Source organism: Calliphora vicina, chromosome 5 (assembly GCF_958450345.1).
Source record: "Calliphora vicina chromosome 5, idCalVici1.1, whole genome shotgun sequence".
In the NCBI taxonomy this organism is placed as follows: domain Eukaryota; kingdom Metazoa; phylum Arthropoda; class Insecta; order Diptera; family Calliphoridae; genus Calliphora; species Calliphora vicina.
Genome location: NC_088784.1, coordinates 52,294,655 through 52,320,869, shown reverse-complemented (window position 1 = coordinate 52,320,869; position 26,215 = coordinate 52,294,655). Strand labels below are relative to the sequence as shown.

Sequence of the window (26,215 nt, the reverse complement as noted above, 5' to 3'; positions counted from 1 at the left end):
TCGACAAACTCAGTCCATTTCAATGGACCAACAACTCACCTTTAACTAAAGGTACAAGCATCCTAGAGCGAGTATCGTGCCATTTATTTTTCATGAAAGTTAAATAATGTTTACTAATGAGTTTATTGAAACTCATAGAAGTTAATGCACTAAGTATCTATGTATATTGTTAAATAGTGATATTCAGTTTTTAGAAAATACTATATTTCATAAAATAAAGCATCCTTGTTTATCGGTATTTCCAATTTTTGATTTTTTTATATTTTTTGTGGTAATTAATGAAAAAGTTATGTTTTTTTTTTTAAACGGGACAAATGGCGTCCCGTTCAGAGTATCGCCGGGACACGGGACATTCGACTCTAAAACTGGTCTGTCCCGTCGAAAACGGGACGGTTGGCAAGTCTAATCCACATAGAATTCAACATAAATAAGTTTAATGTAAACATAAATCACTCGACCTAATTTCGTGACGATCGGTCGAAAATCTGAGTTTGTAATGCTATTTGAAAATCTGAGTTTGTAATGCTATGAATAAAAAACCATCGAACAAAATGGCAATGTTGCTTTAAGAAACAATTATGAAATTTAATTAGCTTTCTAATGCATGTAATTAGGTTCAAATCCGTTAAGAATTGCTTAAATTAGAAGCAAATTACTAAAGCACGATTTTTTAATTTTTTGGAAAAAATGCATTTTGCCTAAAAAAACGATTTGAGAGACCACTTCCTGTTCATCCATATTTAAGTGTTATACACCAAAATTCTTAGTTTTTAGAGTAGATTAAGAAAATCGATGTTCATGAAGGAATTTCGAAAATAGTATAAAAACTGAGACGGTCTAATATAGAGGTACTTAATTACAGTAAAAAAAATTAAAGTAAAAAAAACTTTTTACAAATTTGTCTTTATCATTAATTTTTTTTAAATTTTGTCGTACAAATGTAACGTCACGCCATAATGGAAATGACCATATGTTGATTCTCAAATAAATGTGTAAACTATCGACAAAAAGTATTAAAAGTGAGTTTTTACAGTACCGATTTCACTATTTTTTTATAATTTTTGAAACTGCTTATTTATTATTGGGGAAATATTTGTAACACTATTTTTGATGAAAATCCGATAAATCTTAAAAAAATCCCTATATTGGGCGGTGTATAGCAAATACTGTACGGTTTCTTAAATTTTTTTTATACAAATACTGTTTTATTCTATTCAGGTGACGAATGTATCTGTGTATCTATCGGTTTCTATTATTGACTGCTGCTACTGTAAAAATCCCTATATTTTTTCAACCACTTTTGAAATTCATCCCTATTTTCCTCGTATTTGTCTTGTGGTCCATTCGCAGTGAAAAATCACATTGATGGAAAAAATATAAAAGGGTGTCTTTTCTTTGGACAAACATTTTTCTGCTCGTTATTATTTCAATGGTTTACTGTAGAGGTTGAAAAGTTGTATCTTGAAAGTCAAATCAAATAAAAAATTTGTAGACGTTTTAATAAAAAATACAAAAATTAACTTTAGATTTGGGAGTGGAAGTGCTAAAAAAATATGCATATGCTATTGGCTATTGGCTATAGTTTGCGAAATAAATCTAAAAAACAAATGTTCGGATAATTCGTTCTGATGCTTCTATAGTAAACATATTTAAATCATACATACATATGTAGATGTTAGTTGAATCTCCACAAAAATCAATACAAAATAGATTCGTTTCTTGTGCGAATTTCCAAATGCTTAGCATTACTATCGTAATACTATGAATATGTGCGTGTGTGTTCTGTGGACCTGAAATGTGAAATAATACATCCGACTAAATAAAAAGTATAAAACGGACATCAGACATACAATATATGTATGTACATATGTATGTATGGAAATAAAATCTGTAATATTAAATTATTTTGAAGATTTTACAAAAATTGTTATATAGAAATGAATAATAGGAAACAAACAAACAAAATGAATGAAAATGAGAAAACGTAATAAAAACATCAGCGGCTAACTTCACGCCTTTTTCGTTGCCGTCACGTTACGCACATTATTCACATACCTATACACACAATTACTCTCTCTTTCTCTCTCAGCATCCGTCAATATTTGCCCACACAAAAAACAAACGAAAACATACACACACACACATGCATAATTCATACAACGAACAAGAAGAATAAGTAAATGTGAAAAGTTTTTGTTGGATTTGTACTAGGACTCACTCGTACAGACAATTTAACGGAATTCACTACCAATCAACCAACCAACCAACAAAGGAACGAGTGGATGTAGTTATTTATTGTCTCATACATATGAATGAACTTAAGTGAACGAGCGAGTGAAAGACATGCAGAAGAAGAATACGGAAAACTGTGGAATAAAATAAGAATAAATATACACAAACGAGTATAAAATCGAAATGAAAAATTCAAATAGCCGATGAATTAAAAAAAAAAAAACTAATTAAAATAATAATTCGTAACCTCAAATATTTATGATCGTTTTAAATAACTGCCAAATAATATATGTTTAAAATATAAAAATAACATCCATCATCAGCAATCCTTTTGTTCTTAATCTTAATATTTACTTCATGATATGTAAAATACTATTCATACAACACGAAAATGACTTATCGCAAATATAACGTGCAAAACATAGAAAGAAACATTTACACTTACTGTATATATAGTAAATATGTACCAATGTACATATGTATCTATGTATGTATGTAGGTATACATACAACTATCTCACAGATATGAAATAGTGAAAACGTCTTCCTTTAAATAAATAGCAAAAAAAAATATACATATATAAACAAATTAACATAACAGTCAATAATAAATAAAAAAAGCAATAATATAATACTCATACACTCAACCACATACACCAAATAAACTTCGAATAAAAGTTACATCCATTCGAGCATTTATATATATTCTTGATATGATAATAATCGTGGCCGACATAACTTATTGGAACATTTGCTGATCGTTTTCGTCACGTGCAGGGTATCAAATGGCAGACCCTTTTTGTGGGTTCTGTTGAGGCATGTCGTAATGGCAAGAGAGGTAAGTCCTCTATTATTGTTTATTTTAAATGATATGTGTGTAGGTGTGTTTACATCAGTGATGTTCAAAAATAAAAATGAAGATGTATTGGTGAGAGAGCTACCCAGCAAACATAATGTAAAACACTTAAAATAAGAACAAAATAAAGAATGTTTAGATTTAGAATTTTTGCCAGATATAACCAATTTATTAAATGAATGTAATATAAATTTTAGGGAAATGAAAAAATATACATTATACGGCCGAAATACTCTCAATTTTTGTATTTATTTTTGACTTTGTTTTTCTGTGTTCAATTGTAATTGAAACGCGTGTGTTTGCTATGCTTCATCCAAAAACCAACCAACAACAATGCTTATCGAATTTCTGAAAAATTAGACATTTGCTCTTTAAAAGAGCATAACAAATGTGTTTAAATTTTTTAAATAATTGTTGTATGGGATGAACATCACTGTTGTATGGGATGAACATCACACACATCCATACTTACATATATTTAAATTTTAGTTTGATTTTAAATATTTACTGTTAAAAAAAATTATACTGGGGCAAAACAAACCATTTCGAACGAAAAAATAGATTTTAGAATCTTGTCTATTTCAAATTCAATGTTAATAACAGAGTATTATCAACATTGTTAATAAGTAGAAGTTTCTAATGATAGAAATATTTATGAACATGATGTATGTTGCAAGCAGTCATTATTTGCATATTCGATTTTCGAATGTTAAGGTAGGATCACACGATTGCCGCAATGCACCAAATATTGGTCTATTTTATACGTCAATCGTGTGATTCCACAAATTATTGGCTCATATGTAAAACCACAACAATATTGTGCTTATTTGGCCCAATGAAATGCAACCCTGGTGCGGCAATCATGTGAATGCTTGATAGGCAACATATATATGTTCCCGTTGATCCTATATGGAGCATAGGGCCTCAAGGCAACATGCACCAATAAAAAAGTTAAAAATACACCAATATTGATTGTCTTCTAGTGGGACAATTAAAAAATGAGCGCCAATATTCATTTTTGTAAATGAAATATTCTTTTTGTGAGCCACTCTCTGACCCACATACATCTTTTAACATTTCTTTATTAAGTTTTTTATATGATAATTAAGGCAGACGCAATTTTTTTTATTTAACAAATAATTTTCACAAATAGATTTTTTTTACATTTATGTAAACAAAACAAAGTTTAACATCTAGTACAACAGCTGTTTCTCTGAGTTGCCGTAAACTGGAACAATCGTGTGACTGGAATGCGACAATTATTGCCACTAAATCGCTTTGCGCCAATTTACGACAATCAAATCATAATTGGGGTATTCACACGGTAGTCATAAAGTCGTATGTCATAAAATAATAACACGAAAAAATATGACTGCTGTGAGCAACCCTCATAAGTTAGTGTGCTATTTCAAATTTGAGTCAGCTGATAAAAGAAAAAAACAATTATAAACAATTACAAATATTTTTAATAAAAAATGCCAAAAAAAATTTAATTTAAATTAACTTAATAATAAATTAATAGGCAAGTTGATTTCTTTAGACCCTTTTTACGCTCACATTATACATTCAATTTGGGAAAGGAATATACCATTTTATAGGGATTTATTCACAGAAGTGCAGAATATATATTGAAATCGGTTCAGTTTTTTAGGAGTTATAAGCGTTTAAAGATGTTACTAACACATATGCAAAAACGTGTACATGTGAACCTTAAGCAAAAAAGTAAACAAAGCAATATGTTGTTGTAAATAAATAAGAGAAACAATTAAATAGTATTGATTTCGCTCTGTTTTAAGTGAGAGTTGTTATAGAAAACAAAGAAGAAGACTTTAGTAATTTAAAGTCACAAAAATATATTTTGATGGTGTTTTTTTATTTTCTAACTCCCATATGTGACGGTTTTCAAACTTCATACGAATCAATTATTTATCACTGCATGAAGTTTAATAAAAAATGGGACGGGTCGGAAAAAATGTAAATAGTTATTTCTAAATATTTTGTGAACTATAATTGCAAGATTCTTCAAACTTAGTCTAAATGGCTCTTTTATAATTTTGCAAAGTTTCGCTGAAATTGTTCGGGATTGGAATATCTGTAAAAGTGTTTAAACTTTTTACGAATTAATTTCTTATTACTGTGCGAAGTTTAGCTGAATGTATAAGAAATTAGAATAGAGGGCGTAGCACCTCCCACACAGAGTAAATAATGATTTCAAATATCTGGGGATCCAAAATGGGAGGGGTCAGAAAAGGAGTTGAGTCACCTCCCATACAAAGTAATAATTGCAAGGTTATTAAAATTTTTTCCGCATAGCTCTCTTACCATTTTACAGAGATTGTCTGAAAATGGTCGGGATTGCAGTAGAGGTCGTGGCACAAAGTAAATAATTAATTTTGAATATCTCGAGAACTATAATTCTAAAAATATTTAAACCCTGTATCAATCAATGTATTACCATTCTACGGTGGTTAGCTAAAAACGAATTTATTTCTGATCCCTGTACGAAGGTTAGCTAAGCGTGATCGGCGTAGTAGAAAGACCTCCCCCTTATAAAGGAAAGTTAAAGTAAAGCTTGATATGAGTTATTTTTACATAAAATATTTAAAAATGGGTGGGATCACGGGAGTGGTATCCAAATTAATTCCTTATATTTTGCATGTGTTATTTTCGTACCATGTACGTAGTTAGGTTGTATCAGAAATCCATTCATATTTTTTTAATTTTACTATGATAGGGGTAGCGAAGTGCACCGGGTTATGCTAGTATTAAGAAATCAGACGAAAAAATGGATGAGAAAGGAAGAAAAATAGGAAATGTCATGGTATTTTGAGTCCCAATCATAAAACTTTAACAAAAAGATTTCGTTAGTTGTCGCAGTTTTAAAATCAAATCATTCCACTATTGTAAAGCTTTTTTATAATTCTATTTAAATTTTGGAAATGATATAAAAGTGATTTTTAAACCTTTATGTAGAATAGAAATATTTCGAGAAATTTATATGGAACATGAGGCACATGGATTGAGTAAGTAAAATATTTTTCCACTACTTACAAAAACAAAATTTGAAGTATAAGGCAGTTTAAAAGATGAGGCAAATCAACTCTACGGAAATCTAAAACAAAGATTTAGTTTGAACATTTAAAACTTAAGAAAACAGATAGTAATTTATTGCTAAATATAATAAAATGAATTGAATCAAACTATTCTCATGTAGTGCACAAGACAATGGAAATTTAATCCTATAATAAACAATTTTAATTAATGAGCTCAATATTTTTTTTACTTCTTATATAGTTTTTTCCGCCCAAGGACCAAGCCTATTGAATTTGGCTGAAATCGGTCCATTATTTCACTTAGCCCCCATACAAATGTCCTCCCGAAATTGGACTTTATCGGTCATAAATGTTTAATTTATATAAGTATCTACATAAATTTCGCTCCAAATGTGTTTTATATATACGAAATTCCTGTCACTAAAATTTGTAATGATCGGTCCGTAATTAGTCATAGCTCCCATATAGACGCGTTTCCGAAAATCACTTTAACGTGCATAAATCTCTTAAAAATGTTGATATACACACAAAATTCAACATAAATAACTTCCATATAGACATACGACCTAATTTCATGGTGATCGGTCCATAATTGACCATAGCTCCCATATAAGACCCACTTCCGAAAATAAGTCACGAATATAAATTATTGATATTTTAAAATAAAAATGTTTTTGGACATTTACTTAGTGTAGGGTATATATGGTCGGGCTTGACCGACCATACTCTCTTACATGTTTTTTAATAAAATGTTGAAATCAAATAGTAACCAACTATTTTTGGGTGCATATTTTTTATATTTTAAGAGCATATTTTTCGTTTATAAGTGCATTTTATGCGCATAAAACACTTTTTTTAGAGCATATTTTTGGTTGCCCTGCTCATCACTGGCATGATGGGCTTTTATATAAAATAGGCTCCTTATTACCCTAAAGTACCCACAGTTACTTCGGAATTATTTATTAGATCGTTCATTTGTAGTAAAGTATAAAGACCACACCTCTGACTCTAGAAAAATCGCAGCAGGAGTTCCCCAAGGCAGTATAGTTGGTCCTCTCATGTATATTCTTTATACTTCAGATATGCCCACAAATAACCTGTTACACAAGTCAACTTTTGCAGACGATACAGTTTATAAGCTTACATAAAATTCCAGAAATCGAAATGGAGGATAAGTTAATCCAACAAAGTGCGCACATGTTACTTTCACCTTGAGAAAGGGAAACTGTCCCAAACAAAATCATATTAAATATCTTGGTATACACATTGATCGTCGCCTTACCTGGTCTCAACATATTGAATCGAAATCCACACAACTTAAACTTAAACATTACAGCTCCAGTGGCTCCTTTGTTCCCATTCTGCTCTCAACCTAAACTACAAGGTTCTACTCTACAAAGCTATTATTAAGCCAATATGGACCTATGGGGAACAGCTTCTGCTTCTAATATAGAAAAATTACAAAGACGACAAAATAAAATATTGCGACTAATTACTGGTGACCCGTGGTTATCAGTAACGCGAATATTCATAAGAACCTTAATATTCCATTTGTTCGCGACGAAATAAAACTCTTATGCTCCAGATATGTACGAAAACTGGCAAATCATCCAAATCCTCTTGAACAGGATCTACTCTATTATAATGGACATACTCGACTCAAGCGGGTAGACACATTAGCCCTAGCGGAACAGCATTTAAGATGGACACTTTACGCTACGAAAAATGGATTTTCTGTTGCAATGGCAATAGTCCCAGCAAATATTAGTTAATTTAAGATCTTAATACTAAATCCGATCCAATAAATAAAAAAAATCAACCTGGAACTTGAAAACATTAAATAGTATATAGGTTTCTGGAATAATATGTAACGGTCCATCTTGATATTAAAGATTATTAATTTATATTTCTAGATCATGTAGTTTTTATCTTGCATTTCTAAGCCACTCTCTAAACTTGTCAACGTTTTGTCCAAAAGTCGAAAAATTTAGAAAATTATCCACAAATTGGTATATGGTGGTTTTTGGAGTCGCTGATTACTAATCCGTTATCAGAATTAGCAAATTCAAAATGGCCGACATAATATGGTGTCCTGTCATACGAAAAAATTTATAAATGAATTTGCTAATTGATTAAAAATTTTTGTTTTGATATTATTAGGGTATATAATTGAAAAATTTATTAAAACTAAACAAATTTTAAATATTGGATACTAAAAAAAATCCAAAAAAAATATTATTATTGTATTTTTATACCCTTCACCTTCGTGAGAAGGGTATATACATATAAGTTTGTCATTCCGTTTGTAATTTCTACTTTTTTCATTTCCGACCCTATAAAGTATATATATTCTGGATCCTTATAGATAGCGGAGTCGATTAAGCCATGTCCGTCTGTCTGTCTGTTGAAATCAATTTTCTGAAGACCCCAGTTATCTTCGGGATCCAAATCTTCAATAATTCTGTCAGACATGCTTTCGAGATTTTTGCTATTTAAAATCAGCAAAATCGGTCCACAAATGGCTGAGATATGAGAAAAAAACCAAGACAACCTCGATTGACCTATATCTGGATTACTAAGACATTAATATAGACAATATGGATATCTAATGATAGATATTTCAAAATCATTTGCAACGACGTATATAAGACCATAGTAAGTTGGACCTACAATGGGTCAAAATCGGAAAAAAAAATTAAAAAAAAAAAAAAAATTTAAAAAACAAAAAAAAAAAATTTAAAATTTAAAAAAAAAAAATTTTAAAATTTAAGATAACAATCGAAAAAATTTTTTTTCCAAAAAATGAAAAAAACAACTGGAAAAAAAATTAAATTTTGTTTACCTAAAAATATTTAAAATTTTTAAGTATAATTTGGTGAAGGGTATATAAGATTCGGCACAGCCAAATATAGCACTCTTACTTGTTATACCCTACACCACCATAGTGGGGAGGGTATTATGCGTTTGTGCAGATGTTTTTAACGCCCAAAAATATTAGTCTAAAACCCACCTTAAATTATACCGAGTATAATTATAATTAATATAATATGTACAGAGTACAGGTCGCAATTTTGACGATATTTCGATAAAATTTGGTACATATTACTTTTTCGGCCCAAGGACCAAGCCTATTGAAACTGGCTGAAATCGATCCATTATTTTACCTAGCCCCCATACAAATGTCCCCTCGAAATTGGACTTTATCAGTCATAAATGTTTAATTTATCTATGTCTCTACACAAAATTCGCTCCAAATAAGTTTTATATATACAAAATTCATGTCACCAAATTTTGTTACGATTGGTCCATAATTAGTCATAGCTCCCATATAGACCCGCTTCCGAAAATCACTTTAACGTGCATAAATCGCTTAAAAATGTTGGTATACACACAAAATTCAAGATAGTTAACTTTAATATAGACATAAATCACACGACCTAATTTTATGGTGATCGGTCCATAATTGGTCATAGCTCCCATATTAGGCCCACTTCCGACAATCACTTACGAATATAAATTATTGAAATTTTAAAAGAAAAATATTTTTACTCATTTACTTGGTGTAGGGTATTATATGGTCGGGCTTGACCGACCATACTTTCTTACTTGTTTTTATTGAAATTGAACATGATAAGAAATTAACGTATGTTTGTTTGTTTGCCGATCCTCTTGAAATTTTTACTGTGTGTGTTCCTCTATATTAAGACGACTAGATTTTGAAAATTAAAATAGATGACATAAAGAAAAAAGTCAATTCAGCAATCAACATATAAATGTTATGTTATACAAAGATGAAATTTTATGTCTGAATTTTCATTATTTTTAATTTTTATACCCTACAGCACCATAGTCTGCAGGGTATAATGCGTTTGTGCAGATGTTTGTAACGCCCAAAAATATTGGTCTAACACCCACCTTAAAGTATACTGATCGACTTAGAATCACTTTCTGAGTCGATTAAACGATGTCCGTCCGTCCGTCTGGCTGGTTGGCTGGCTGTCCATGTAAACCTTGTGCGCAGAGTACAGGTCGCAATTTTGAAGATATTTCGATCAAATTTGGTATATATTATTTTTTCGGCTCAAGGACGAAGCCTATTGAAACTGGATGAAATCGGTCCATTATTTCAGCTAGCCCCCATACAAATGTCCTCTCGAAATTGGACTTTATCGGTCATAAATGTTTAATTTATATATGTATCTACACAAATTTCGCTCCAAATAAGTTTCATATATACAAAATTAATGTCACCAAATTTTGTTACGATCGGTCCATAATTAGTCATAGCTCCCATATAGATTCGCTTCCGAAAATCACTTAAACGTGCATAAATTTCCTAAAAATGTTGGTATATACACAAAATTCACACGATCTAATTTCAAGGTGAACGGTCCATAATTGGTCATAGCTCCCATATAAGGCCCACTTCCGAAAATCACTCAAAAATATAAATTATTGAAATTTTAAAAGAAAAATGTTTTTGCTCTTTTACTTTGTGTTGGGTATTATATGGTCGGGCTTGACCAACCATACTTTCTTACTTGTTATTTATACATATGTACATACATATCGTCCCCTTAATAAAACAATAGTGTATAATTTGTTTGCCATTTCGAAATAATTACTTTAATTAATATGAGATAAGTTCAAGTTTTTTAGTTAAATATTTAAGTAAAAATAAAGATGAAATGAAAATTGGTTTTAAATTTTTAAGAATACATGCTTGAGTTTGTCAAGTTTAAACTATCTTTCTTAATATCTATATCAAAACAATTTGAATTGTTATATTTTAAAAAATCTTTAGAGTAAAGAATACCTTCTAAAGGTTCGATTACAAGGGAACATCGAAATTTAGTTTTATTAAGATTGACCTGACTAAAAATACGTTTAGCATTCGCAGAAGAATGTGGCAGTATCATTATTTGTTGAATACATTTTTCTAAATGGGAAAGCAGATGTTTTATCGCCACGCTTTTGTCCACAAACTGTTTTCCAAAACGTTGGTAAATTAATTTCAAAGTCATCATATACTTATATTTTCCTTCCATAATAAATTGAGGATTAATCATATTTAAAGATTTAAAATTGTTATTTCCTTTTCACTCTCTAACAAAATAACATATGCTATGTTTACACTTGGACTTTTAAACGCGTTTAAGCAAAATTTTGATTAAGTTAATCAAAGCCGTTCACATTACATTTGAGATGATTAAGTTGACACTAAAATGATTAAGTTGACAAATAAAAAACAACAAACTAATTTATATTTCTTTTAGGCATTAAATATGGAAATATTATTTTAAACTTATTAATGATAAAATTGTGAACATTTTTTTTAGGAAAAAAAAACTTGTGTCAAAATTTATTTATCGGTAAAATTTAACTGGATTTTTAAAAAATAACTGGACAATTAGTTCAAAAAAGTTAAATTTAAATAATTTTTTTTTTACAAAAATAAAAAAAATAACATAAAATATAAAGAAACGTTAAATTCAGTCCTACATATGTACATATCGTCACCTTAAATCCAAAACAACGTATCATCAAAAAATTCGAAATTAATTTTATTATTGATTACGATTCACTACATATGTATATGCATGAATAACAAAAATTCAAACAACATACCATCAATTGCATGATTTTCTTAAACAAAATAACGTATACGCTTTGAGTAATTAATTAATAGAATTTTACACTATTTTAGGTAGTTTCCTTATATTTTTTAATAAATTTGTTGCAAGAGTTTTTTTTTTTTGGCAATAAAGTAAATTTTTTAATTTAAATAAGTTTCTATACAAACTCCTTTTTTATTTAAGATTTTTTTTCATACAAATTTATATTGATAATACGTTTTTTTGGTTTTAGAAAACATCAGCTCAAAATAACGTAAGACGCATATCATAAAGTGTACTTTGAAAAGTGTACTTTTTTATAAAATATATATATAGTTTTATTGTAATCCAAATTTGAAAATTTTGTTTCAATATCACAAGTAGTTTTAATTTTATATCGTTTTTTGCTTCTTCTATAAACTAGTAAAAATTGATGTTACGTTATTTTGAATTTTAGGTGAAGATATATTCATTTAAATAACATAAAAATATAGAACTATTTTATTTGCCACATATATTTTGTATTTTTATTTACAAAATTTACTAACTCTTTTGCTTTAAAATGTTTGAAACTTTCATTAAAATTTAGCCTTATTCAAATTTCAGCCTTTCTTATGAGTACAGATTATTTAAAATACTAATAATTCTTTTAATCCTTTATATATATTGTGTAAGTTATTTTTATGGCATTTAAAAAAAAATGGACCATATCACATCAATCGCATGCAGCAAAAGTCATTGTAAAACATGCCGTCAATTATATTTGATTTTTCTAAAACTTTGTAAGCTCTGATAAGTTATCCCACAATAAAAGTGATTGTTTAAAATTTAAAAAAGAAATTTTGAAGTAAAGTGATTCGTCTCCGAAATCATATCATTGCTCTAAGTACGTAATATCAAATTTTAAAAATTGATTTGCTTCGAATTTTAAAGTTTTTGTTTCGATATTTTTTAAAATAGCTACTACTTTGCTTCCATATTTTAACCAATGAAAAGATTACTCATAGTACAGTTCTATAATAATGCAGGAATAACTTTATAGGGCTAAATTAATGCATTAAGCCTAGTACTCTGTTCATATTTTTCGCATGAAAAAATCATGGTTTTTTCATGCGAAAAATTTTATATGCAGCTTGACGGCTCGCTGTTGCTTTTAATTTCGTGCGAAAGAAGTGCTGCGTATGTTATTTCGTGAGGAAAAATAAGGTTGCCAGATGTATTTCACATGTTTTCCACAATAAAAACAGAGTACAACTTTTGCGAAATTATTTCGTATATATTTCATGCCAAATATTTTATATGTAGTTTGACAGCATTTCGCACGAAATTTTGAACAGAGTACCTAGCTTTACGTTATACATAAAATACAAATATGCCTCTGACAAACCTTCATCTATATATACTTCATCATCATTATAACAAATTTAAATGACTTTTACCTCTTTACTGCTGGCCAAGAATATATTAATCGGTCGGTTGCTGGCTACATTTCACAATTGTATAACTATACAATTTTTTTCTGTACATAATATGTATTAATAAAAAATATAATTAATACAAAAAAATATTTTTCTAAATTAAAGAAATTATTTTTTAACTGGACAAATTGCATTTTAGCTGGAAACTGGACAAGACACAACAAATTGGATAATCCAGGCCATCTGGCAACCCTACACTACCTACCCCTATCGTAGTAAAATAAAAAAATGTGAAAGGATTTTATAAAAAATTAAATGAATATAATAAATACAGTAATTTTGACTTACCTGCACAACCAACTTTGCACGATATTTTGTGCAGGTAAGATAAAAATGCAGTTAACCTTAATACACTTACGTGCTCATTGATGCTGGTAAGTGCATTTAAGTTTACTGCCCAAAAAAGCAGCTAACGGCAAATAATTTACATGAAGCTTTGTGAATTTTCCGTCTAAACATAATGACAAATTTGTTATTTTAGCTACGTTTCAAATTATTAAGAAGTTGCAAACTTCTCATTTTTTCAAAATCGTATTTTCCTTACTTTGTTTTGATTTAATTTTGTATTAGGCAGCTAAATGAAATTTTTTTCATGAAAACCAGTTGTAGCTTCCAAAAGTATTATGCCCTTATCTTAAATGTGCAGGTATGAACAATGCACTTAAATTAACGAATTTATATGGAGTTTGGTAAATAAATATACAAAGCACAAGTTTTGTGCACTTATAAGCAAAATGCTCTTAAGTGAAAGGCAGGTAAGTCAAAACTACTGTACCGGTATTTTTTTTGTTAGCTTTTTATTGTATACCATGCTTTTCCATTGAAAGTATAAAAAATATCCTGCGATTTTAAAAAATCTTGATACATTTCTTAATTTTGTATATTTTTACAGTGGGAATGTTTCGATCCAGCCTATGATTAGTCAAACTAATTACAATGATAGGAAAGTAAGATATAAAAAGTTAGAAGACTCTAGCTATCTCACAGCTATTTAGATATTCGAAAATAAATATTTTAATATTTAATAGGTATGTATCTTTAAATAGGTGGGAACATCTCCCTTGTTCCGAACTACGCTCAGTTGTTATTGTTCTCACTACGAACTACTGAATGAAAAAATTAATGTATCCATAATCGACTTACCTTCATTGCATTTTCGTTGACTTAAGATAGCTTAGTTTTCATATACATATGTATGTATATTAGAGTGACAGCCGTTTTTTTTTTAGATTTCAAAGAGTGCCGGGTGGAATATTGTGACACTAGGCCTAAATGTTAAGTGCTGAAAATTTGAGCCAAATCGGGCAACGATTTCTGGACGCGCATCGAGGTCAAAGTTCTTATATATGCAAAATTATACTATTTATATGGAATAAATAGGTGAAACTCGTCAAATTTCTGCATTGTTTTCTAGAAATAAATAGATTTATTTATATTAATGAATATTAAATAAAATTTTTTCGCCAAAATTCGGAAAAAATGCAAATTTTTCAGATATTTTAAAAATTTGGCTACTAAATAAATACTTTTGCAATTGAATACAAAAGAATCGAAATGTGTACGTAATTGTCGTTGTAATGAGATATAAAGTTATTACAAATTCGCCAGACCATTATCGTGTTTCAGGCCACTTGAACAAAAAATTTAGGAAAAAAAATTAACATATTTCGAGAAAAATTAAAATAAAAGCTAATTTTTATTTAAAATATATCCGTATTTACTTATGTATGAGTTTTTGTCTTCGTAGGATACCGTTAACCTATTCGCAGGTATGGCCAAAAAAAATTATTTTTTTTAACGGCTGTTTCAAATCTCCATTTTAAAATTTTTAAAAATTTTGTTAAACAAATTTCAGAATTTTTGATCATCACATTGGGATTTATTGAGATCAAAATAGGGAATAAAAATATGAAAAATTATGTCAATACCTCTTACAGTTTTTCCGTACCTGCGATTTAAATTTTGCGATTTTCAAGAAAAACTAATTTTTTGTCCATATTTAGGCGAATGAGCCCAATTTCCTTAATGTTATAAATTTTAAGTAAAACCTATTCATAATACTTGTAATTTTAAATATGGTCTGAAAGTTTTACTAAAATCGGAAAACGATAACCTTAAATCGTGAAGGTCAAAGGTCAAATTTTTCAATATTAGAAAAGATAGCGAAATGTTATACATTTTTGGGCCGATTTTAATGAAACTTGAGCAAAATATACATTGGGGTCTAGCATTTACAACAACAGTGCAAAAATTAATTTTAACCTTTAAGAGGATGGTTAAGAAAATGGTTGTGTTTTTCTTGATTTTAAAAGTTGAGAATAATTTGGACCCCAAGTGCTGCTAAGGGTTAATTTCCATTTTTGTGCTGTTATTTTAAATTCTGGACTTTATGTTATACTTTCCTCAAGTTTCATTAAAATAGGCCCAAAAATATATAACATTTCGCTATCTTTTCTTTAGAAATTCCAAATATTGAAAATTTTTTTCAAAAACTGAAAAAATTGCATTTTTCTCTAATTTTGGCGATAATACAGTTTTTGGGTCATTTTGACCCAAAGGAGATACAGGGTTAATTTCCAAAAAAAAAATTTAATGTAATATTCATTAATCTTATATATAAATAGGCCACACGTTTTTTTGTGGTACACTTTTAAGTATGATATTGTCCACCAATATTGATGAAACCTATATTGGTTAAAAGATTATTTTCTCTAAATGTGCACAATATAATTTTTTTTTTAAAAATTCTTTCCATAAAATTGTTAAAAAACGTTTTAAATTTGCTTGGAAAACAACAACAACATGTTTATGAACATCTAAATACAAGTGTATTTGTACACAAACGTGAAAAATATTTTTGCGTATACTCAAAGTAACTGTATAATTTTGTTATTAGTGGTCGAATTTTGACCACCAGGCGATCCTAGTATAAATAAATCTACATATTTCTAGAAAACAATGCAGAAAGTTAACGAGTTTCACCAATTTATTCCATATAAATAGTAAAATTTTACATATATCTGAACTTTGACCTCGATGCGCGCTCAGAAATCGTTGTCCGATTTGGCTCAAATTTTCAGTACTTAACTATTAGAACTAGTGTAACAATATTCCACCCGGCACTCTTTGAAATTTAAAAAATAAAAATCGGCTGTCACTCTAATGTATATAATAGAAATTTTTGCACATTCTAAAAGATGTTGAAAAAATATTCAGCCCAACTACAAAAGCATAAAGTCGATTTTAATTCCATAAAGTTGACTATTATTTTAAATTTCGTACCATAAAATAAATTTCAAATATAATTTAAAATGTTGTTTTATTATTTAAAAAAAAAGCTTTTTGTTTTGAACTTTTATATTTTGTGTTTTTTATTTACATTCATTGAAAAATATTTTCAATTATTTGAATGTACAGTGACTCTCGTTAATATTCTGTTTTTTTATTCGAGTAATTAAAAGTCCACAAAATTAATAGAAAATAATAAAAAACCGGACATATTATTTTTTTTATTCATAAGACATATGAATAAGAGATCAAAAAAAACTTGTTTTAGAAGTCTGAATATTGAACAAACAACATAAATAAAAACAAAACAAAAGTTAAATAATTCACACTACATTAATATTTGTTTTTTTTAGCATATATAACATATATTGTTTAAATGCAAATTTAAAAAAATAATTTAATATCTGGTTGAATGGATATAACCTCAGAAAGACAATTTGGCATGTTATGAACAATTTTTTTCAAGTAATCTACCCTGATTTTATCCCATTCTTCCTGCAGCCTTTTCTTGAATTCGTTTTTCGAAGAAACGGGATTTCAGCAGACTCGGGGATCTAAATAGACCCATAAATTTTTTATGGGATTCATGTCTGCGGACTGGGCTTTATGGTCGTTGTCCTGATACAATTCAATAGTTCTTGCAATTCCCATTTTTTCTGCAGATTGTTTCAAATTATCTCTCAAAATATTCAAATAAACACCCTTGTTCATAATGCCTTCGATTAATACCAATTTCCCAACCCCTTTCGGTGATATACAGCCCCAAACCATTACACTTCTTCCTCCATGCTTCACTATTGGAGTAAAAATTTTCCTTTTAACTCCTAATTCGGCTTCAGTCACACCATAGTTTTTCCCTCACTTCCAAATAAGTTAAATTTGCTTTCATCGAGAAAATTACGTCAGTAAATTTTAACCTCAGTAAATGAACCCTTAATTTAATAAGGATTCAACGGCCGTATTGCCCGAAAAAAGCCATTACATTCAGGAAAGGTTTTTTCTGAAAATATCTTTCCAAATTCCGCCTTAACTTCAGTAACAATTTTTGGGCACTTAAGCGTTGGTAAGCCTAGATTTTTCGTACAAAACGGAGCTCTTTCATCTCGGTAAACTTTTTTGGATAATGTCACCGACAGTATTTGGCTTCTTATTGAATATTTTAGCAATATTTTTTTCATCTTTTGTAATGATAATCCCCAATTTTCTTTGCTCTAACTTGAGAATAATAATGTTTATTCAGCTAACATTATTAGTTTGATGTTAAGTAATGAGTGTATCCCAATTTTACAAATAATTTATGTAAATATGCAGATTTACAGCGGTGAATTTTATGGTAAAACTAAAAAACCGAATATTATTGAAGCGTGCATATCTATAGTATTTCAGTTTCTTATTATTTTAAAATAGATTCACTCAATATTAATTAAAACCAATTAGTGAAAAGTGAGCTCTAAATATATACCTTTAAGTAAAAAAAAAAAATAAACATTAACAAGATGTCATTATATTCATTGAGAATTTTCGGATTTCGGAAACTGATATATAAAAACCGATTATTAATGAGAGTCACTGTATATCTTGGAAAAAGTTTTGAAGCTTTTTTCAAATAAAAACAAAAGTTCTATTTTAAAATAAAGTCGACTTTAACAAAAATTATCTTTAAAATTTCTTTCGTAGTTAGGGTGATTATGTTCTGCATACTCAGAAATCCTGAAATCGTCCTTTTATCCTGGGACATATAATTCCAATAAGCATTTTTCGTGGGACATAGTTATAATCCCAATCAGTATTCTTGATGGGTGATTTGAAATTAAAAAATTAATAAAATGTTAAGTTAGAAATACACGTTTTGTTAATAAAAGCAATAACGTCCACCAAAATATTTTGTTTTTTTTTTTTAATTACTTACTATCCCCTCTCTTTACCGTATTATGCACGATTTCTTTCTATTTGTTTAATAACTGATAAAAGAAAGTTTTAATTCATATCAAAATTACACTTTTTGTGCTACACTTTGAACGTTGCTTGCAAATGTCTACCTCGACTGCCCATAAATCAGCCGATATTTGTTATTTACAGAAACCAAATATGCAGTTATTTGCTTTGATTTATGCTTATTCAAACGTCATTAACAAAAACATTATAATTGTTAGTGCAAAAAATGTGCAATGTTGTGAAATTCATTGTCAATCTGCATGAATACGCTGACATGTATCGATATATTTTTATTCAAATATTATAATGAACTCTTAAACAGGTTTATGGGTTATTTAGATAAGAAATTGCATTTAAAATAAACAAAATACGAAAGTTTGAAAATTGATGGGACGTTTTATCCCAGTAGTCCTGAAAGGGTTAAGGTTGCTTGAGACAGTTATGGTTAGACATTAACAGTTTACCAATAATATTTAGATTATTAAGATCCATCGAAAACCTCGCTTTCAAAGCATAGATAGATTTACTCAAATTGTTACGAAGATATTAAGTAATCATTAAAAAAAATATACATGGATATCGATAGACGCAACAATGGACGAGAAAGGAAGAAACATAGGAAATATCACGTTATTTTGAGTCCCAATGAAAATACTGCAGCAAAAAGGTTTTTTTCACTATTGTAAGGCTTTGTGATAATTCTATTTAAATTTCGGAAGCCGAATTTATTTAGATCTTAATCCACATGATGTATCCATTGGAGCAATGACACACGATCTCCATAGTGTTTTTCAAATATTATTTAAATGATAAAAATTGGGTTTTAAATCTTTATGAAGAATAGAAACATTTCGAGAAATTTATCCGGAATATCCTCTGCCAACTGATCCTAGAAATATTGGGGCACATGGATTGAGAATGTAAAATATTATGCCACTAATTGCTAAAAAATGTTTGAAGTATTAGGCAGTTAATAACATGAGACAAATCAGTTGATTAAAATTGTGTAAGAAACTCTACGGAAATCTAAAACAAAGAATTAGTTTGAAAATTTTCAAACTTAAGTAAACATATGGTAATTTATCGGTAAATATAATAAAATGAATTGACTCAAACTATTTTGAAGTAGGGCTAAAGTCACTAAAATCGAAATTTAATTCTATAATAACCATTATTAATTTATGAGCTTAATATTTTATTTACTTCTGATATATTTTTTGAATAAAACTTTGAAATCAAACAATAACCAACTACTATTTGTAAGTGTATATTTTTTTACATTTTAAGAGCATATTTTTCGTTTTTATGCGCATAAAACACTTTTTAACAGCATATTTTTGGTTGCCCCCCCCATTTTCAGACAAATTACGTACAATTAAAAAAAACAAAGTATGAAGAATCTCGCCATTTTAGTTATCCAGATATTCAAATTGATTCATACAAAGTTTAAATATTGTGCCATTATAGTTCTCCAGATATTCGAAATTAACTATTTACTTTGTATGGAAAGTCCCAATCCAATACCAACCATTTTTTGCCAAACTATGTAAAATGTTAAGAGAGTTATTCGGACAAAGTTTGAAGAATCTTGCCATTATTGTTCTCAAGATATTTAGAAATAACTATTTTCTTTGTGTGGTATGTGACTCAAGTCCTGTTCCGATCATTTTTGGTTAAACTTCATGTTGTGATATGAAATTGATTCATATAAAGTTTGAATACATTCACAATTATGTACACTCAGGTCGCGTTTTATGCGGATTCAAATTTATGCGGTTTTTAAATTCACTATTTGTTTTTGGAATTTTAACAGATTCTAAAATTTAAATGTTTTTTTTTAAATTCTAGTGATGAAAATGATATTTTACAATATGATGATATGATTATATCACCTAGTGATGAAAATGTCGTGAACCAATTCCTAAACTATGCCGACAATTATTCAGTCATTCCGATTGATCATACATATTTACAGAATTTCCTTAAAAAATGTTTAAGCTTATTTTTTTGATCATTTTCTGTTATTAATGAATTAATATTATATTTTTGTTTATTTTTTTTAAAGGGTTCTTGTTTTTACTGTTTAAGTAAATGAAATAAATATATTTTTGTTGATTTTTTTTATGTTATTTTGCTCTGGATTTTTAATTAAAATTTGAATTTATGCAGTTTTTGGAACGAATCATTAGTTTTTATATGACGCTAGCGTATCGTTTTATGCGAATTCAATTTATGCGATTTTTTTTGGAACGCATCTATCGCATAAAATGAGACCTGAGTGTATAGTACTCTAGATATTCGAAAATAATTATTTATTTTGTATATAAAAACTACGTACACTATGGTTCCAAATCGAATTTTTTTGGCATAAATTAAAATAATCATGTCAGAGCTTTTAATTTCAGCACATTTAATGTCCATGGCATATAAATAAATTTAAACAAAAAATAGTTAATTGGACCACGCCCACACTCTACGCCCACTAAATGGGAAGGTATCCAAACTGAACTATTTGATTATATTTAAAAGAAAATTATATACATTTTGTTTTATATGATTTTTTTTGTTAATATTGATATATCATTAGTATATCATATTTGCGCCCGTTTGCTGTAGAATCCGAAAGCATTTCGGTACGGGTAATCAAAAATTGTGCTAAAATAAAATGGCAATTGTGGGAGTTTGCTTAAAAATGCTGGCGAGATATGAATATACACTCAAAATACACACTTTGGCGAACACTTCCACATTTAAACATCCATGCAAGTTCGTGACCAAACACAACTTTTGGTCCACGGAACTTATAGGTTATGGCGATACTACACAACTACAATATTAAAAATTACAACAAGGACTCAATAAAAATAAAATTCAAAAATGTACCATGAAACTACTTACCTAGGGCTACATTTGCCATTGTTGAAATACTTTATAACTTTATTTTTTAAGGTTTGCTCGTTAAGCAATTGTAACACTGTTTTAACATTTATTTTAAGAACACGTGTTTAGACTTTAAAGTTTCAACTTTGAAAAACTAGCAGACCGGCAGTGTTGCCAACTGTTTTTTTAAATATATTTTTTTGATTGCTTGGAGTGTTTGTTGCCTTTAGGAAAATAAATACATTTTTAACAATTTTAAACTTTTTTTTTTATTTTCGCCAAAAGAAATCGTTTTGGGACCATAGTGTTAAGAAATTGATTCATACAAAGTTTAGATACTTTTACGATTATAGTTCTCCAGATATTCGAAAATATCTATTTATCCGTCCCATTTTGGATAGACTTCATACACTGATAAGAAATTGGTACTTATAAAGTTTGAAGAAAGAAATTAGAAATCTGCAGATATTCGAAAATAACTATTTACTTTGTATGGGTGTTGCCAAGTCCATTTCAAGAAGATCGGTCAAGTGGTTTAGGCTCGCTTTCTTATCGATATAGTGTCAAAGTTCGCGAAAAAAAAACGTTTACTGGCACACTTTTAAAAAAACATTTCAATTATAAATATAATTTAAATTTAACACTAATAAAACTTTATAAATTATAATTGGTTTCAATTTCCCGTAAAATTATTGACGGGAATTTCCGGGAAATTTAAATTTGTTTCCCGGGAAAAACGGGAAATTTAAAATTAATTAAATAGATTTAGATGTAACATCTTTGTTTGATGAAGGGATTGTTCCAAATTTAGAAATATTAGTAGAGGTTTTAAACATCATTAAAGATACAGTAGAAGCATTAAGCTGAAATGAAACCATTTTGCTGTTATCTATAAATTCTACGATTTCTCAAAAAAATATCTATGGAATAAAATGTAAAGTTAATAAACGATATATGTATGTAAGTAACAGCAGACTTATGTCATTGATAAATTACCTAAAAACTTCACAACATAATGAGCTAACAATTACAATGTTAAATTTATTGAAAGCAAAAACTAATGTATTGAATTAAAATAAATTTGACACAAAAGATATTTCATATTTATACCCGTATACTGAACTTTATAACAGTGAGAAATCAATAACAAAACTGAAAATTGTATAACTTTTGTATTGAGTTCATATGCTATGTTCATTAAGTACTATGTTACCATTCGTGTTAAAATTGGAAAGGCAGTTTAAAAGTTATTTACCATTGAAACTGCACAATTTTTGTCGAAAATGTTTGCTACCTCCCTATATCAATGTTAAAAATAAAATGTATTGTTTTATTTGATAAAAAAACCAACTTTTGTGAAGACCGAAATATAAATGAAGCAAAATTTTATTATCTGACGATAAAACCAACATCTGTGGAAACCTAAAGAGTTTTCTCACTGGGTGAAAACTTTGCCACTAAAATAAGAAATCGGATGTCAAATGACTTATTGAATGCATTAGTTATTTTGAAAACTCATTTAAAAAAATTAGTTCTATGTCGAACATATAACATTATTTCTATGAAATAATACTTAATTTTATAGTAACCAACGATCTCCAAATATTCTAAAAAAATTTTTGTTTGCTTTATGTTAATACAATTAAATTATAATGCTTTGCTTTTCATTCTTTTTTAATGAAATGACTCAATTTTATAAAATAATTTTATTTTTTACATACATATGTACATATTTTTTAAAAAAAATTAATGAAATTTTTCATTCGTTTCCCGGAAAATAAAATTATACGGGCAGAAATTGTGAAAATAAGCGAATTCACATAATTGTGAATAAATTCGAAAAGAATCAAACGATATGATCGATATCTCATTTTGTTGCTATTATGTGACTCTAGAGTTGTCAAATATTCGACATATTAAAAAAAACGGTTTTCGAATAATTCGAAAAAGCGTAATTTTTAAAAACCGGTTTTTGGTTTTTTCTATCAAAAACTGGTTCGAATAACCGGTTTTTAGCCTTTTTTGGTCAATTTAAGAATTTAGGTATAAATTAAGCTTAATTTTTTTTATTAAAACAAATTTAAAAATCGGTGAATTTGTGTTCGTGTAGCCTGTTGTCTTGAATGTGTTTAATGCATTAAGCTTTGCTTTTGTAGTATGGCACTCTTAACTGAGCATTCAATCGCTCTTTAAATTATAGTATGTGACATGATACAACCATTAGAAGGTAGAATCACTAGAGAGTGAGTTTAAAATGCTATGGAAAAATAAAAAAAAACAGAAATCCAAAAATACGAATAATAACAAATGAAAATTGAGAAATATTTTGTTTATATTTGAAATAGATAATTTATTTGCATACGAAAAAAAATCATTTACGCCTTTTACTGGTGTTTTTGATGTTTTATTTCAATTGTACTTTTATTTTCTATTAGTCTGACAATTCAAGGCAAGTATAATTGAGAACATATTTTGTAGTGATTCTACCTTTTATTGTTATATTATGGTATGTGATAAAAAGTTCTTTGTTATAGCTCGATCAAAACAAAATAGAAATACATATGTTTATAATTAAGTATTCTACGAGTACATTAATGATAATTTATTTAAAGGCAGTGACATATAAATATATTTAAAAAAAATATTTAAATGTTTGACTTACATTCCAGGGATGCTGAAGGCCTTCTGCTTTCTCGATGAATTGACGATGTGGGTAAAATTATTAATTTTTTAGAAATGTTAAATATATTTATATGTTAGTGTTATATGTACATAAGTTTATGTTAACATACTTTAGCAAAATTGAATTTACTCTTAAATGAAAAAAATAGATGTATACGAATAGTCTTAAAACTGGGATATTTATAAGGTAGGTATTATTAAATATTGGGATTAGTTTATAAATCGGAAGTTATACATTTTAATGAATGGAAATTATAAGTAAATGTAGATTGAGATTATTGTTAATAAAATAAGGTATAAAAAGTTAGAATTTATTTTTTTAGGTGTATTATTAGAAATTAGTGTTATGTAGGTATATAAAATATATATAAATCATTTTCTTTAAGTATTCATTAGATTTCAGTATATATTTTACATAATATTTTATACATTTTATATTAAACTTTATATAGGAAATTATTTAGTTGTCACATTAGGTAGATTTAGGAATAAGGTGTTGTAATTTGTGTTAGATAAGTGTTGTAATTTAGTATATAAATGTAATCTTATTTAGTTTAGTTAGAACTATGTGTTTTAGTTTGATATCTTTATAGCGTAGACAGACGACAGCATTAATTTGCATTATCAGACTTAATTCAAATTAACTTGACCCCTTTCACACTCTCTTGCCCAACAACAAAACAGCATGTAAAATTTTCTTCTTCTTAACCCGACAATACCTCTGGCATCTACAAACACAAGAGACTTGCGCAACTAAATTGCCTAGTGTGAAAGGGGTCCCTGTTATAATGCGCATTAGCTTTGAAGTAAATAAACAAAATCAAACTGAATTTAGCTATTTCAATATGGCAATACAGTCGACAATCAATTAGCTGTTGGAAAATTGTTTACTATTGTAAAAGAAAACGTAATACAGTAGAATAGAAAAAAGTGGAAAATGAAGTTGTAACTTCTAAACAGTTAGCCCGATTTGAATGAAATTTCACACTCGAGGAAGAGTTGTAGAGTTTAAGTTTTCAATTCGGGCCACCTGGGATCACCAGGGGTATGTTAAAATTTTAAAACAATCCTATTTCTTCCTTTGTGTTCCAATTTCAAGCAAGTTATATATGTATGTAGAGTCTCCTCATCGAGCACTACAAAAAACCTCGTCGTAGCTATCACTTATCTCTTACAGCTTATCAGATATTCGCATTTGAAAATTAAATTTTCCAAATTTTTACCCACTTTACTCCAGCATTTGAATTCAAAAAAATTTAAAAAGGCGATTTTTCGCTAGTTTTTTGGGAATAAGGTACTTTTTTTCTTTTTAAGTTATCTAAAAAATTTCTACGAAGATGTATAAGGGATTTATACTTTTTGAAAAGCTAACTTTACACAAAATTTTTTAAATGAAAATCGATTTCAAAATTGTTGATACCGAACGGACCAGTTCCATCCAAAAAATGACTATTTTTTATGTAAAATTTAACTTTAGGGCAAAAATTCTCAAATCGCATAGTCGATATCAAAATATAGTAACTCAGTTTAGATGGCCCAATATTTTCTTAATTATTTTGTAAAAGGTTCCGATAACACCGGCACTGGTGTGGTTATTATAGTAAAAAAACCAAAAAATCCCATTTTTGGGATTTTTCAAAACTTTTTTGGGAATTGCGGGATTCTTGATAACAAATTTCAAAATTTTATTTAAATTATGCATTTTCAATAGAAAAATCTATATTATTGCGAAATTTCATTAAAATTAGTATCTTCGCAAAAACTCAATAAAAAGATTTTTTTGTCATATTTTTCAAAAGTATGAATTTTTTAATTGTCAAATTTTATACATATTTTTGAGAAATAGACAAAATACCCTATCTATTGATATATAACATGTCTACCTAATGTGGCAATTAATTAGGGAAAACTTAACATCTACCAGAGAATTTACCGATTTGCAACAAATTTTTTCACAACAATTAAACAGCTGTTTACTAAATGCAAAACCTGTCGTCTGTCAGGGTTAAATTTTAATTTACATTAGTGTGTTGTTAATGCAAATTAACTCTGTCTACGGTATTAGTTAGATTATATGTTATTTTTTTCATATTGGTGATAATATGGGTGTCAATTCTGGTAGTTGAAGTATCGCCGGGAAATAAAAGTTGGATTTATTATCAAGAATATGGATTTATGGTTTGTTGGAAGGTTGACT

The 26,215-nt window shown here is 28.4% G+C and overlaps 1 protein-coding gene across 1 annotated transcript in view; it reads left to right on the top strand.

The window, feature by feature from the left end:
- The first annotated feature begins 2,938 nt into the window (after positions 1-2,938).
- Positions 2,939-26,215, top strand: part of Drep2 (DNA fragmentation factor-related protein 2) — a 224,300-nt gene continuing 201,023 nt past the window's right edge. The window contains exon 1 of the mRNA XM_065511772.1: positions 2,939-3,069. Within this exon, the coding sequence (XP_065367844.1) occupies positions 3,058-3,069 (12 nt within the window). The 5' untranslated portion in view covers positions 2,939-3,057. The remainder of the gene's footprint in view (positions 3,070-26,215) is intronic.